Source organism: Canis aureus, chromosome 1 (genome assembly GCF_053574225.1).
Source record: "Canis aureus isolate CA01 chromosome 1, VMU_Caureus_v.1.0, whole genome shotgun sequence".
Classification (NCBI taxonomy): Eukaryota; Metazoa; Chordata; class Mammalia; order Carnivora; family Canidae; genus Canis; species Canis aureus.
The window spans coordinates 91,581,175-91,595,186 of NC_135611.1; the positions used below are offsets into that span (position 1 = coordinate 91,581,175).

General features: G+C 39.4%; 1 protein-coding gene across 5 annotated transcripts in view; it reads left to right on the forward strand.

Moving 5' to 3' along the window:
* SMARCA2 (SWI/SNF related BAF chromatin remodeling complex subunit ATPase 2) overlaps nt 1-2,146 on the forward strand; it is a 175,772-nt gene extending 173,626 nt beyond the window's left edge. For all 5 annotated transcript variants that reach the window (XM_077908407.1, XM_077908414.1, XM_077908408.1 and 2 more), the window contains 2 exons: nt 3-145; nt 1,189-2,146. In XM_077908407.1, coding sequence (XP_077764533.1) covers nt 3-145; nt 1,189-1,224 — 179 coding nt within the window. In that variant the 3' untranslated portion in view covers nt 1,225-2,146. The remainder of the gene's footprint in view (nt 1-2; nt 146-1,188) is intronic.
* The last annotated feature ends 11,866 nt before the right edge of the window (nt 2,147-14,012 follow it).

The following is a 14,012-nucleotide window of genomic DNA, read 5'->3' on the forward strand; positions in this document are numbered from 1 at the left end:
AGCAAAGTCCGTTAAGGTGAAAATCAAGCTCAATAAGAAAGACGAGAAAGGCCGGGACAAAGGCAAAGGCAAGAAAAGGCCGAATCGGGGAAAAGCCAAGCCTGTAGTGAGCGATTTCGACAGTGATGAGGAGCAGGATGAAAATGTAAGTGGAACTGGCTGTGGCTGAAGCCCAGAAGCCCTCTCCACTCCTTTCCTCTCATGTAACTGCTTTATTATCCAGAAATGGAAATGTAAAGACGTAGGGAGATTTCATTACTGAGGGTTGTGAACTGAGCTTCATGATCTATAACAAAGGATTTTCGGGCTTTTGGTTAGTGCCTGTTTAACTCCTCATGTGAGCTTTCTTATCTTCCTCCCACTTAGGAATACAGTCTTCTCTCTGGCCGGGTATTTTAATATTTGAAAAATTCAGGAGCAGGTATAGAACCAACCCCTGAAAGACTCACCTTGCCCACTGGTGTCATCGTTAATGCTTGCATGAGCCTCCTCAGAGAGCTCTGTCCCTTGCAGCCTAGCTGAGAAACCAGTGCCTAGACTCTGTGGGTCACAGAAGCAAACAGGGTAACTGGGTCTAGTGCACTGGCCCCAGATGCAGGCGACACGTGGCAGCACTGGAGAGACTTTTGCTACTTTGCCTTGGGAAGTGCCTTCATGGTACTCATTTTCCAGACCTCAGGTTCTGTATCACCAACCCCCCTACCTTCCCCCCCCCCCCACCTCTGGATTTAGTCTGCAGGCTAATTTGGTTTTCCTGCAGGAAATGTACTGCCCTTTGAGTCTGATGAAAAACATGTGAGAATTCTTAAGCCACCCCACCCAGCCTTCACCCTTGGCCCAGACTTTTTCAAATATACTTAACAATGCTGTGTTTTCTTTAAGAGACTTACCCATGAAGTAGGCAGCAAACGCATGGTCCTTTTTATCTCTGGTGGATTTTCTAAGCCCATCGTGCTAAAAATAAGAGTTATTAGCCTTGAAACTTTTCATGCCAAAGAGAAAGAGAGCAAGACAGTGGTACAGATGGCAGGTTGTGCTCTGGAATTCCCCAGCAGGAGCTCCTACCACAGAATGAGGAAACGGGTGAACTCTTTCCAAAATGTCATTTCTTTTCTACTCTGCCTCTGGAGGGTCTACTATATCTTTTTCTTATGTGTGATTTCATTTTTATCATATTTTTATTTTTAGGAACAGTCAGAAGCAAGTGGGACTGATGATGAGTGATCAGTATGGACCTTCCCCGCCCCCTCGGTAGAACTGAACTCCTTCCTCCCCTCTCTCATTTCTACCCAGTGAGTTCACTTGTCCTATGGGCACTGGGTTATTTCTGTATCATCATCATCTATAAACTAGCTTTAGGATAGTGCCAGACAAACATATGATATCATGGTGTAAAAACACACAACACACACAGACACACACACAAATATTTGTAACATATTGTGACCAAATGGGCCTCAAAGATTCAAAGATTAAAAACAGACAAAGCTTTTGATGGAATATATGTGGGTGGATAGTATATTTCTATGGGTGGGTCTAATTTGGTAACGGTTTGATTGTGCCTGGTTTTACCACCTGTTCAGATGAGAAGATTTTTTTGTCTTTTTGTAGCACTGATAACCAGGAGAAGCCATTAAAAGCCACTGGTTATTTTATTTTTCATCAGGCAATTTTCAAGGTTTTAATTTGTTCGGTATCTTTTTTTTTTTTTTTTTTTACACTGTGGTACATATAAGCAACTTTAATAGGTGATAAATGTACAGTAGTTAGACTTCACCTGCATAGACATTTTTCCATTTTATGCTCTATGATCTGAAAAAATGCTTTTTGAACTGTATAAGATTTATGTCTACTGTAAACATTGCTTAATTTTTTTTGCTCTTGATTTAAACAAAAAAAAGTTTTGTTGAAAACGCTATTGAATATTGCAATCTATATAGTGTATTGGATGGCTTCTTTTGTCAACCTGATCTCCTATGTTACCAATGTGTATCGTCTCCTTCTCCCTAAAGTGTACTTAATCTTTGCTTTCTTTGCACAATGTCTTTGGTTGCAAGTCATAAGCCTGAGGCAAATAAAATTCCAGTAATTTCCAAGAATGTGGTGTTGGTGCTTTCCTAATAAAGAGATAATTTAGCTCAACAAACACTGCCTCTTGTTTTTTGAGTTCTAAGGGATTGAAACCCTGGTGCCTGAGTCTGCTGCAGAGGGCTGGGCAGTCTCTGGCTACAGAACACTTGTAGGGGGGGAGCGGGGAAAGGATCAAGAGAGCCAGTCTCTTGGAATGAGGCAGGTTTATCACAAAGAGAAGAGGCTAATCTCAAGCAATAGGAAGCATGTTGCCATGGGCCAAACCACACTAAGTCCCTGCTCAATCTTTTCCAGTGCTTTAAATTGTTTACTAGCCCAATAAGCTATATGGCAATACAGATTTATAGTGTATTATAATATGGATGTAATAAATCTGTATTAGTTTAATTTTTAAATATTTCACAAGTGCTCAAGTGAAAAACAGGTTCCATGTACCCATATACTCTACCAAGATGCAACAATGATTAATATTTTGTCCCACTCTCCATTAAACTATTTTGAAACTAAGTCACAGCCATCATGACACTTCACCCCTCAATACTTGAGCACAAAACTACGATTAAAGCCATCTCCTGCCTCCCCCAATCCTTCTTTCATACTAAAGAAATACTTTCATACTTTTCATACTTTCCTAGTATCTCCTGTGGAATCATAGTCCTGTTTCCCCAACTGTCCCAAAACTGTCGTGCACTTATTTGTTTTTAAAAGTTTTCAAAGAAGGCTAGCCCCTTCTTTCTTAAAGAACTCATTACTGCAGGGACCAAGATAGAAGCGTTTTCTCTGCTCTCGAGGAGGTTGATGACAACTACCTTCCTTAGAATCGCCCAAGGAGAATGCCACTACTCTTGCTTTCCTAACATGAAGAATCACCAAGGCATCCTACTTGGAATCTTGAAGGAAATCTGACCCACACAAGATGCATCCTCCTGAGAAACTCCTTTGTCCCTCTAAGTGTCCATGCTTGTGTCTGAATTTCCAGTTAGTCTGAGCATCACAGAGTGTGCTGAGTTTCTTTCACTCCTTGTAGAGTTTGCAGAGCACAACAGGATTGGAGACTCCCATAGAAGAGTGAACTGGATTAGAGTTTGTTATTGAATGGTTTGGTTTCAGTTCAAAGAGGAGAGTCTTTTCACTGCCACCCTTTCAGGTTCCTCTACTCCATGTACAAATTGGACTCTCAGCCTTGGAGGCACTGCTATTCTAAAAACCATCCAAACCACTGCCTTTTATGGTTCAGGATTTCTACTCTGGAAGAATGCTCTCTAATTCTTATTCTGCGGTCTGTGGTATGTTGTTCTCCCTGGGTCTACAGTCATGAGGGGAAGCAGAGAAGGTGGTTCACACTGCACTTGTCGGTGGCAGGGAGAGGAGTATGCATAAGCAAGAGGCAGGCCATCCTGCACTTGGATACAACCTATTTTTATCCTGATCAGGACAGCCATTTTGGTTCAGCCCCGAGTAGCCAAGCCCATGAGGTAGGCTGGGTTCTTTCCAACGTCTGTGGTTTACTAGGAATGTAGGAAGGAAGCTAAGAGTATAGGGCAATCTACTGGATCTCTTAATGCGTTTATTTAATTCTAGGAACCCTGTGAAGAAGGCACAGTTCTTGTTCCCTTTAACAAGTAAGAATTATGCAAACAAGAGACTGAATAGCTGTGGCCAGTGCACCAAAGTTGAATTTGGAAGTTAGACTGTTTGGCTCCCAGTCCGGTGTTCCCTGCAGCAAGGGAAGTGTGGCACTGGTTTTGGTCTTGTTGATAAACCCCAGGCATGCATTTGCTCCGCACTTGCTGACATGATGGGGCTTACAAATCAGTCCTGGCTCAGTTCTCTGGATGTCCCTGGCTTAAATGGAACTTTCCCCTGAGACCCAATTTCCTGGGCAGGGCTCCTCTGCTGCCCTGACAAGCCACTCCCCAAGGAACAGACCCTTCCTTGTCTGTTAGACCCCAGCAGCAGTGGGAGATCTAGTGGGTGCAGATAGCAGATAGTCCTACAGCCCTCCAGGTGGCTCTGATCCATGCTCCAGTTGAAAAAAAGCATTGCTAGCTCCATCACATTCTTTATTACTTCACTCCTGGGGAATGGCAGGAGGCCACATGGAATGTGGTCATGATTTCTGTCATTGGCACAGGTAGATACATCCCACATGCAACTGTTATCATAGTAAAATCAACCTAAACCAGAGTAAATGGAAAGGCTGGATAGTTTCACCCTCCCTCTAGGACACAGCTTTTCTGTCATCTATGTTACCAGGAAGCAACCTTCATTTGTGCTTAATTTAAATCTCATTCAGATTGAAAAGGTGTAATACTTGGGGAAATATATCTGGTCTGCTTAGCAAAAGGACGGAAACATAGTCTCCCCTTATAAATAAAAGTGATCCCGGTGAGAACTTTATATGAACAAACATTACTATATGGATATCCTAGAAGAATAGCCAGTTCTATCCCTCTCCTTAAAATTTACTAAATAGAAGCTACAAAAGCCAGATAAAACACAATTGCTGTCCTTGCTCTTGTCTGCCGTAGCATATGAATCACAGGGTTTCGATTTCTGCTGTACTTAGGGAGAGATGATCAAAGATGATGGGACTCACCGTGAGAGACCATGACGGATAGGTCTGGAACTGCTAAAGGTATGTCCAGGTGAGTGGTATCCATCATTGGTGTGGTTTGGGGTGGGGGACTTAAGGGAAAGTGGAACATGTCCATGTTCTGAATGACTGAGCCTTTTAGGTAAGAAGGCATCTGTATTCTGCGTCACTTTCCATAGAGATTTTCCAAATTGAATAAGGCTAAAACAACTAAGTATGGGGAAACCAGTTTCCTGTTTATAAACACTGGAGTTTAGTATATACAAGAAAGAGGCCTTTGTGAACCCAAGTACTACTATGAAGCAAGACTCACTGTGGGATTATAAACTTCAAAGAGAACAGATGCACAGTCCCTCCAGCAAATATATGTGTTTTTTAAATTCTCTTGCAAAAGCCTTAATTAAAGCCCATTATAAAATGGACATGGGTCTACCACAACTAGTGAAATAACACAAAAAGAAATTTGGAATTACCCCCACCACGCAATCAGCTCTAATAGCCTGATGTGGTTACTTCTGTCTCTTCTTGTTCACATGAACACATAGAATCACATACATTGTCAAAGGCCAGCTCCCCAGCTATCACCAACGTCATCTGCTAATAAGATGAGCTGAACATACTGCTTGCTGCAGTAAGGGACGTGCCACCTTGACGGAGCTTTGGTCATTTGAGAGGGAAGGTCAAGGTTGGAATTTATTGAGATTTGATTTAAAGTATGCCCTTCAATGTGGGAATTTGGTTAGCACTGCATAAAGATCATGACAATAATTTAGGATTGAGTGAAGTAGTAAAACAAGGATTTGGGGGACTCTACCTCTAAAGGTAGAGTCAAAAGGTCTTAGAGCAAAAATACCAGTTTTGGTGCTTTATTGAAGTGAATGTGTCTTCCATGGAAGTTCATGTAATGAACAATAGTAATTTGCTTGGGCAAGAGTCTCCTTGAATACTAAAATTGTGCTAATGACATAATGGAATTGTAAAGTCATTTTTATGTAGATAATAAGCTGGGGAGTAGGGGTGATACATGTTCCTGTTTTTCACTCGTTTTTTATAAGTACCTTGCTACTTATTTCTCTGCACCCTGCCTTACTTTCTTCCAAGTCAATAGAGATTAAACTCATTTTTAATTTTTTCCTTATTTACAAAAACATCTGCTTTCCTGTTCAGTTTTAAAGGAATATATGCATATTGTAGAAAATGTGGAAAGTAAGCGATGTACAAAGGAAGAAGTCACTGATACCCTATCATCTGGAGAGAAGCATTTGAACTTTTGTGTTTCTTGGCTGGCATTTCAGGAGCAGGGAAGTCCTCTCTCCCATTCACACAAGAAAGAAGCTGAACACACAAAAAATCAACAACTCTTCTTAGATGCACCAGAGAACTGAAATCATAGGGCAAACCACTGCCTCACAAAGTGAGGACACGGGCAGATAGAGTCACCCCTGGGTTCTCTGGAACAGAAGGCCAGAAGCTGCCTAGGAAAACCTCAACTATAGTGAATTGCTGGGGCTCAGTGTGGACATGTTCGAGAGTTAAAAACACCAGGGGATCCAGAGTTAGGAGGGGCCCTACACTTACAGGACTTCTGCCTCCAGAAGACTATCAGGTTCTCACAGTGAAGACAGAAGAAAAATCCCCTCAGTCTTTGAGCAGAAAGAAAGGGGAAAGTAGCTATTTTAAAATAAGTTAAAAATATTCTGTTCTTTTTAACAAGGCCTGGCCCTCAACAGAAACTCTTTTACCAGAGCCTAATTAATGTAGAAGAAGGGTAATACCCAACTCTAGCCTTCCCATCTCTCCTAAGGCGGGAAAACAATCTGAGAAGCACTTGTGGCAGTCATAGCCCCAGGGGAACAGGCTCTCTAAAAGACTGGGACCTGGAACGCCATTGGCTCAGGGCATGATCCCAGGGTTCTGGGATCGAGTCCCACATGAGGCTCCCTGCAGGGATCCTGCTTCTCCCTCTGCCTGTGTCTCAGTTTCTGTGTGTCTCTCATGAATAAATAAATAAAATCTTAAAAAACACAAAAAACAAAAAAAGATTGGGACCTGACCACAGAGCTGGCAAATAGGGCTCCTCCTCCAGCACCTCACCACACCATTAGGGCTGCTGTAAAGTAACAGGATATAGCACAACTGAAAACACTATGTGTCTCAGGTGATATTTTTAAAGTCTCTAGGGAAACCCAAAGCTAGCAGAGGAAACAAAAAACAAGGACACAGAGGGAAGGTTAGCCCCTGACACCTATAGCTACAGGAAAACAGTGAACACAGCCTAACTCCTGGCCAAACTAGAACATCACACTGAGAACATCTCCCTGGCATATGGTTATTTAAAATCTCACACCAATACCTATTTATCTAGTACATTAATTTTGTTTTCACTTAGTACATTATATCCTACTCACAACAAAAAATTACAAGGCACACTAAAGGACAAAAAAAAAAAAAATGCATTTTGAAAGACCGCATCAGAAGGAGACTAGATATGGCTAAGATGTTAGAATTATCAGACAGGGATTTTAAAACAACTAATTAATATGGTTAAGGGTGCTATTGGAAACCGTGAAAAACATGAAAGACTATGTATTAATGCAAGCAGAGAGAAAGAAATTCAAAGAATCAAAAGGAAACACTAGAAATTAAAAACATAACAAAACAATGAAGAATGACTTAGGAAGGCTCATGCATAAACTGGTCACAGCCATGGAAATAATCACTGAGCTTGAAGGAGTGTCAATTGCAACTTTCAAAACTGAAATCCAAAGAGGGGGCCAAAAAAAAAGGGGGGGGAAGAAGAAAATAGCATCTAAGAACTATGGGACAAAAGATGTACCATATGCATGATGGGACTATCAGAAGGAAAAGAGAAAAAGGAACAGAAGAAATATTTGAAGCTATAATGGCAGAATTTCCTAAAACTAGTGACAGACACCAAATGACAGATCCAGGAAGCTTAAAGAAAATGGTGGGAATGCAAACTGGTGCAGTCACTCCAGAAAACAGTATGGAGGTTCCTCAGAAAGTTAAAAATAGAGCTACCCTGTGATCCAGCAATTACCCTACTGGATGGTCACCCTAAAGATACAAGTGTAGTGATATGAAGGGGCACCTGCACCCCAGTGTTTATAGAAGCAATGTCCACAATACCCAGACTATGGAAAGAGCCCAGATGTCCATTGACAGATGAATGGATAAAGAAGAATTGGTATATACAAACAATGGAATATTAGCCATCCAAAAGAATGAAATCTTGCCATTTATAACAATGTAGATGGAACTAGAGGGTGTTATGCTGAGTGAAGGAAATTAGTCAAAGACAAATACTGTATGATTTTACTCATGTGGAATTTAAGAAACAAAACATAAACATAGGGAAGGAAAAATAAGATGAAAACAGAGAGGGAGACAAATCATAAGAGTCTCCTAACTCTAGGAAACAACTCAGGGTTGCTAGAGGGGAGGTGGATGGGGGAATGGGGTACCTGGGTGATGGGCATTAAGGAAGGCACGTGATATAATGAACACTGTGTGTTATATACAATTGATGGATCACTAAATTCTACCCCTGAAATTAATAACACACTATATGTTAACTAAATTGAATTTAAATTTTTTATTAAAAAAAAAAAAAACACTAAGCAGGTTAAATACAAAAGCACTACGCTTGAGCATATCATTTTCAAACTGCAGAAAATTAAAGAGACAGGGGAAAAAAAAAACCTTGAAAAAGCCAGCATGTGTGTGGGTAGGAGGGGACACCTTACCTACACAGGAGCAAAAATAGGAATTACTTTGGAATTCCCTCAGAAACCATGCAAGAGAGTGAAAAGAGATATTTTAAATGTTAAAGGAATCACCAACTTATTATTCTGTACCTAGCTAAATTACCCTTCAGAGGGAAGGAAATATATTGTCAGACACACAAAAATCAAGGGAGGGGACCTGCTTTGCAAGTAATGTTAAAGTTTTTTAGAGAAAAGGAAAACCATATAGATCAGACACTTGGATCTACATTATGAAAGAACCCTGGAAAAAGGAATAAATACTTCATGTTTCTTATTCTCAATTGATGAAATGGATGAGAGTTTGAAATAATAATACTAACAATGTATTCCATGACCATAGTTTATGAATAAATGAATGACGTTATTAAGGGATGGGAGGGGGCAACCAGAAATACTTTGTTATAAAATACTTACACTGCCCATGTAGTAGTCTTACAGTGTTATCTGAAAGGGAACTTGCCTCAGTTGTAATGTATATTGTAAACTGCAAGGGCAACCAAATGAAAAAAAGTTAAAAATATGAATTATATGGTGAGAAGGGTAAATATAGAAACATATAAAATACTCAAATCAAATCAAGAGTAGGTAAAGAAAGACAAAAAGCAAAAATAAAACAAAGGCAAAAATAACAGTAACAAATATAATAGCTATTAATCCAAATGTCATTAATCATTTAAAATGTCAATGGTTTAAATAGACCAATTAAAAGACAGATATTGTCACAGTGAGCCACAGAACAAGACTCAATGTCGTCTACAAGAAACTCCTTTTAAATGCCAAAACATATATAGACTAAAAGCAAAGAGAGAAAGATACTCCATGCTAACACTAATCAAAAGAAAGATGGAGTAACTATAATATCAGACAAAGCGGAATTCAGAGCAAGGAAAATTATCAGAGATAGAGGTTCATTACATGATAACTTGATAAAAGTGTTCCCCAGAGAGAATCCCTTTTTTTGGTTGAGAGAAAGCACATGAGCAGGGTGGAGGGGTGGAAGGTAAGGGGGAGAGAGAATCTTAAGCAAGTTCCAGGCTCAGCATAGATTCAGATGCAGGGCTCAATCTCATGACCCTGAGATCACGACCTGAGCTGAAATCAAGAGTTGGATGCTTAATCGACTGCAATATCCAGGCATCATCCCCAGAGAGAAACACTTAAAATTTTTATTTATTTCCTTTACATGATCATCTACATCATCCAGATCTATTAAGATATAATTTACACTCAATAAAAATTGCCCATTTTAAAAGTAGAGTTTTGGGGCCACCTGGGTGGTTCAGTGGTTGAGCATCTGCCTTTGGCTCAGGTCATGATCCTGGGGTCCTGGGATCAAGTCCTACATTGGGCTCCCTTCAGGAAGCTTGCATTTCCCTCTTGCCTATGTCTCTGCCTCTCTGTGTCTCTCATGAATTAATTAATTTTTAAAATGTAGAGTTTTGCCAATTATATGCAGTAATGTAGACACATCCACAATAAAGATAAATATTTTTATTATCCTAAAAACTTTTCTCATACCTTTTTGTGGTCAATTTCTTCCCCTGACTCTCAGACTCAGGAAACCACTGACCTGCTGCCACTACAGGATTGTCTTTTCTAGAATCTTATATAAATGGAATGTACATTATGTGATCTTTTGTGTTTGATTTCTTTCATTTTCCATAAATATTTTTGAGATTCATTTATGTTAAATATGTTTTATGCCTTTTTATTACTGAGTAGTATTCCATTATATGAGTATCTCATGACATTTTGGGTTGTTTCCAGTTTTTGGCTTAAATAAGGCTGCTGTAAATACTGAAGTACAAATATTTGTATTGGTATATATGGGGTACACGGGGGGCTCTTTGGCTTGGGTCATGATCCCAGGGTCCTGGGATTGAGCCCCATGTCAGGCTTCCTGCTCAGTGGGGAGCCTGCTTCTCCTTCTACCACCTGCGTGTGCCCTCTTTCTCAAATAAATAAATAAAATCTTTAAGAAATCAAAACAAAAATATTTGTATCATTAGGTTTTCATGCCTCTTAAGTAAATACTGAGGAATAAGATTATTACATTCTATGGTAAGGATTTAACTTCATAAGATAATAGCAAATGGCTACCTGTATAAGGGGAAAAAACCTTATAAACTCTTATACCTCATACCATACACAAAAATTAACTCAAAATGAAAACGTGGATAAATTTCAGAGCTAAAAAATTATACTTATAATAGAAAACACAGGAGAAAATCTTCCTGATTTTGGTTTAGACAAAGCTTTCTTAAATGGGACACACAAAAAAAGCATGAACTACAAAAGAAAATGTTGATAAAACAGACTTCTTCAAAATTAAAAAAAAATTTCTCTTTGACAAACAGTTAAGAAAATGGCAAGGTGAGGCATCTGGGTAGCTCAGTCATTTGAGTATCCAACTCTTGATTTTGGCTCAGGTCATGATCTCAGGGTTGTGAGATCAAGCCCTGCATCAGGCTCTGCACTGACTTAGGAGCTGGTTGAGATTCTCTCTCTCTTTCTCTCCCTCTGCCCTGCCCCACCCTCTTTATACTCTCATGCTCTAACAAAAACAAACAAACAAAAAAAACAAGGTAAGCCACAAGTAGGGGGAAATATTTGCAAACAGGTATCTGAAAAAGAATTTGTTCAAGGCATTACATCTCTTACCATTCACTAAAAAGACAAACTATCTGATAGAAAAGTGGGCAACGTATTTGAACAGACCCTTCACAAGAGAAGATATACGAATGCTCAGTAAGAACATGAAGGAATAAAAAAAGATGCTCAATCTCTCTCATCATTAAAGAAAAGCAAAAAATTAATAAATAAACTACAATGAAATATCACTGCACATCCACTAGAATGGCTACAGTTAAAAAGATTGACAATGGAAAGTGCCGACACAGCACAGTGGTAGTAGGGTGCAGGGAAGGGACAGAGGGAGAGGGAGAAGCCAATCCAAGCAGGATCTGTGCTGAGCATGGAGTTGAACTCGGGGCTGGATCTCACCATCCTGAGATCATGACTTGAGCTGAAACTAAGAGTGGAGCACTCAATTGAACTGTCCCTCTCGGGCACCCCAATACTCATTCTTCTTAACAGCTGTATGATCTCCTAATGAATGTGTCATAATTTAGATAGCATTTACTCTTCTAACAGATGTTTGAGTTGCTACCAGTTGGAGGGATTTTTTTGGCCATTATAAATAATTCTAGAAAATCATTAAACTCACTCTGACTATAATTTTTCTCTCTCTTTTTAAAAACAAATTAGCAGAATTACATTTAAGTCATTGCTGAAAAGATTTCCCCTCCAATTACACAGGACTTTAATAACAGACAAACAAAAACTAAAGTTGATTGGTTTCTTTCTCAGTCATGTTTATGCTTGAGCAGTTAAACCAAACCTGCCAGGCACTTATTTTCATAATAAGTGAAATACTTATTTCACTTATTACAATACTTCCACCTTCTTTTTTAAAGGCCTTGCAAAATTACTTGCCCCCCCCGCCCCATTTCTTCCCCCTCCTCAAGCCCTTAAATTTTTAGAGCAGATTCTGAGTTTAAAAGAGATGCTTAGGGCAGCCCAGGCGGCTCAGCGGTTTAGCGCCGCCTTCAGCCCGGGGCATGATCCTGGAGACCCGGGATCGAGTCCCATGTCAGGCTCCCTGCATGGAGCCTGCTTCTCCCTCTGCATGTGTCTCTGCCCGCCCCCCGTGTCTCTCATGAATAAATAAATAAACAAACACATAAATAAATAAAATTAATTTAAAAAAAATAAAAAGAGATGCTTATGCTCCATAATTTAGTTGCACGTATAAAGGACTGCTTCTCCTTTTTTCTTTTCTTTTCCTTTGTTTTTTTTTGAAAGGTCCCCAAAAATCAAAGTGCCCATATTCACCCCTGTCATTAAATTTTGTAAAATATTCAGGGCTTTTCTGGATGCTCCAAGGCAAAGTTTGGGAACTATAGGGGCATAAGCTCTAGTTCTTTGACAGACCCCTGTGCTGACAGGAATCTCAACACAAGATCATTCTTCACCCTTGGGCTACTAAAGAAATATTCCCAGCCTGGTAAGCCCTTGGGGAAGCAGGTTCATGAGGGTGGTAACTAGCTATAAATCGCCTCTCTGCAGTGAGACTATGAGTTTAATGTTTGCTGAGGTTTAATAAAAATACCATGGTTTTTCTCTTTTTAAGTAGGTTTGGCAAGTGGAATACTCGGAGTATGATGCAAGGGTAAAATCCACCAAAAAGGGGCAGCCTGATAGTCATAATTCACATTTGAATAATTCCAGAGAATTCATATTTATTCTAGCATATTTTAGGCTGGTTGATTTGGAAAAATGATGTAACTTCATTTAAGAGCCTTTCAATATCAAAATGTGTATGGAACCACAAATGACCCTGAATAGTCAACACAATCCTGATGAAGAACAAAGCTGAAAGCATCACAATAGTAGATTTGAGGTTATACTACAAAGCTATTACACTCACTACAGTATGGGATCTTCACCAAAAAAAGGCACACAGATCAACAGAACAGAACAGAGAGCTCAGAAATAAACCCATGTTTATATGGTCAATTAATCCACTACAAAGGAGGCAAGAGTGTACAATAGGGAAAAGATAGTCTCTTCAATAAATGGTGCTGGGAAAACTGGACAGCTATATGTCAAGAATGAAACTGGACCACTTTCTCACACCGTACACAAAAATAAACTCAAAATCGATTCAAGGCCTAAATATGAGACCTGACACCATAAAACTCCTGGAAGAAAACATAGGCAGAAATCTCTGACATTGGCCTTAGCAACATTTTTCTAGATATGTCTGCTCAGGCAAGGGAAACAAAAGCAAACCTAAATAATTGGCACTACACCAAAATAAAAACCTTTTGCGTGGCAAAGGAAACCATCAAGAAGACAAAAGGCAACCTACTGAATGAGAGAAGACATTTGCAAATGACATATACAATAAAGGGTTAATATAAAAAATATATGAAGAACTCATACCCCTCAATACTGAAAAACAGATTAAAAAGTGGGCAAAAGACATGAACAGACATTTCTTCAAAGAAGATATACAGATGGCCAACAGACACATGAAAGGATGCTAAACATTATCAGTATCAGGGAAATGCAGATCAAAACCACCACGAGATACCATCTCACACATGTCAGAGTGGCTATAATCAAAAAGACAAGAAATAACAAGTGTTGGAGAGGATGTGGAGAAAAAGGAACCTTTGTGCACTATTGGTGGGAATGTAAACTGGGACAGCCACTGTGGAAAACAGTATGGAGGTTCCTCAAAACATTGACACAAGTCTCATCAATTTAGCAATTCCACTACTGCATATTTACCTAAAGAAATAGAAAACACTTATTCAAAAAGATATATGCACCTTTTGTTTATTGCAGCATTATTTCCAATAGCTGAGATACGGAAGCAACCCAAGTGTCCATCAGTAGAAGATGTTGTGTGTGTATAAAATATAATATATATGCATATATATAATGGAATATTACTCAGCCATATAAAA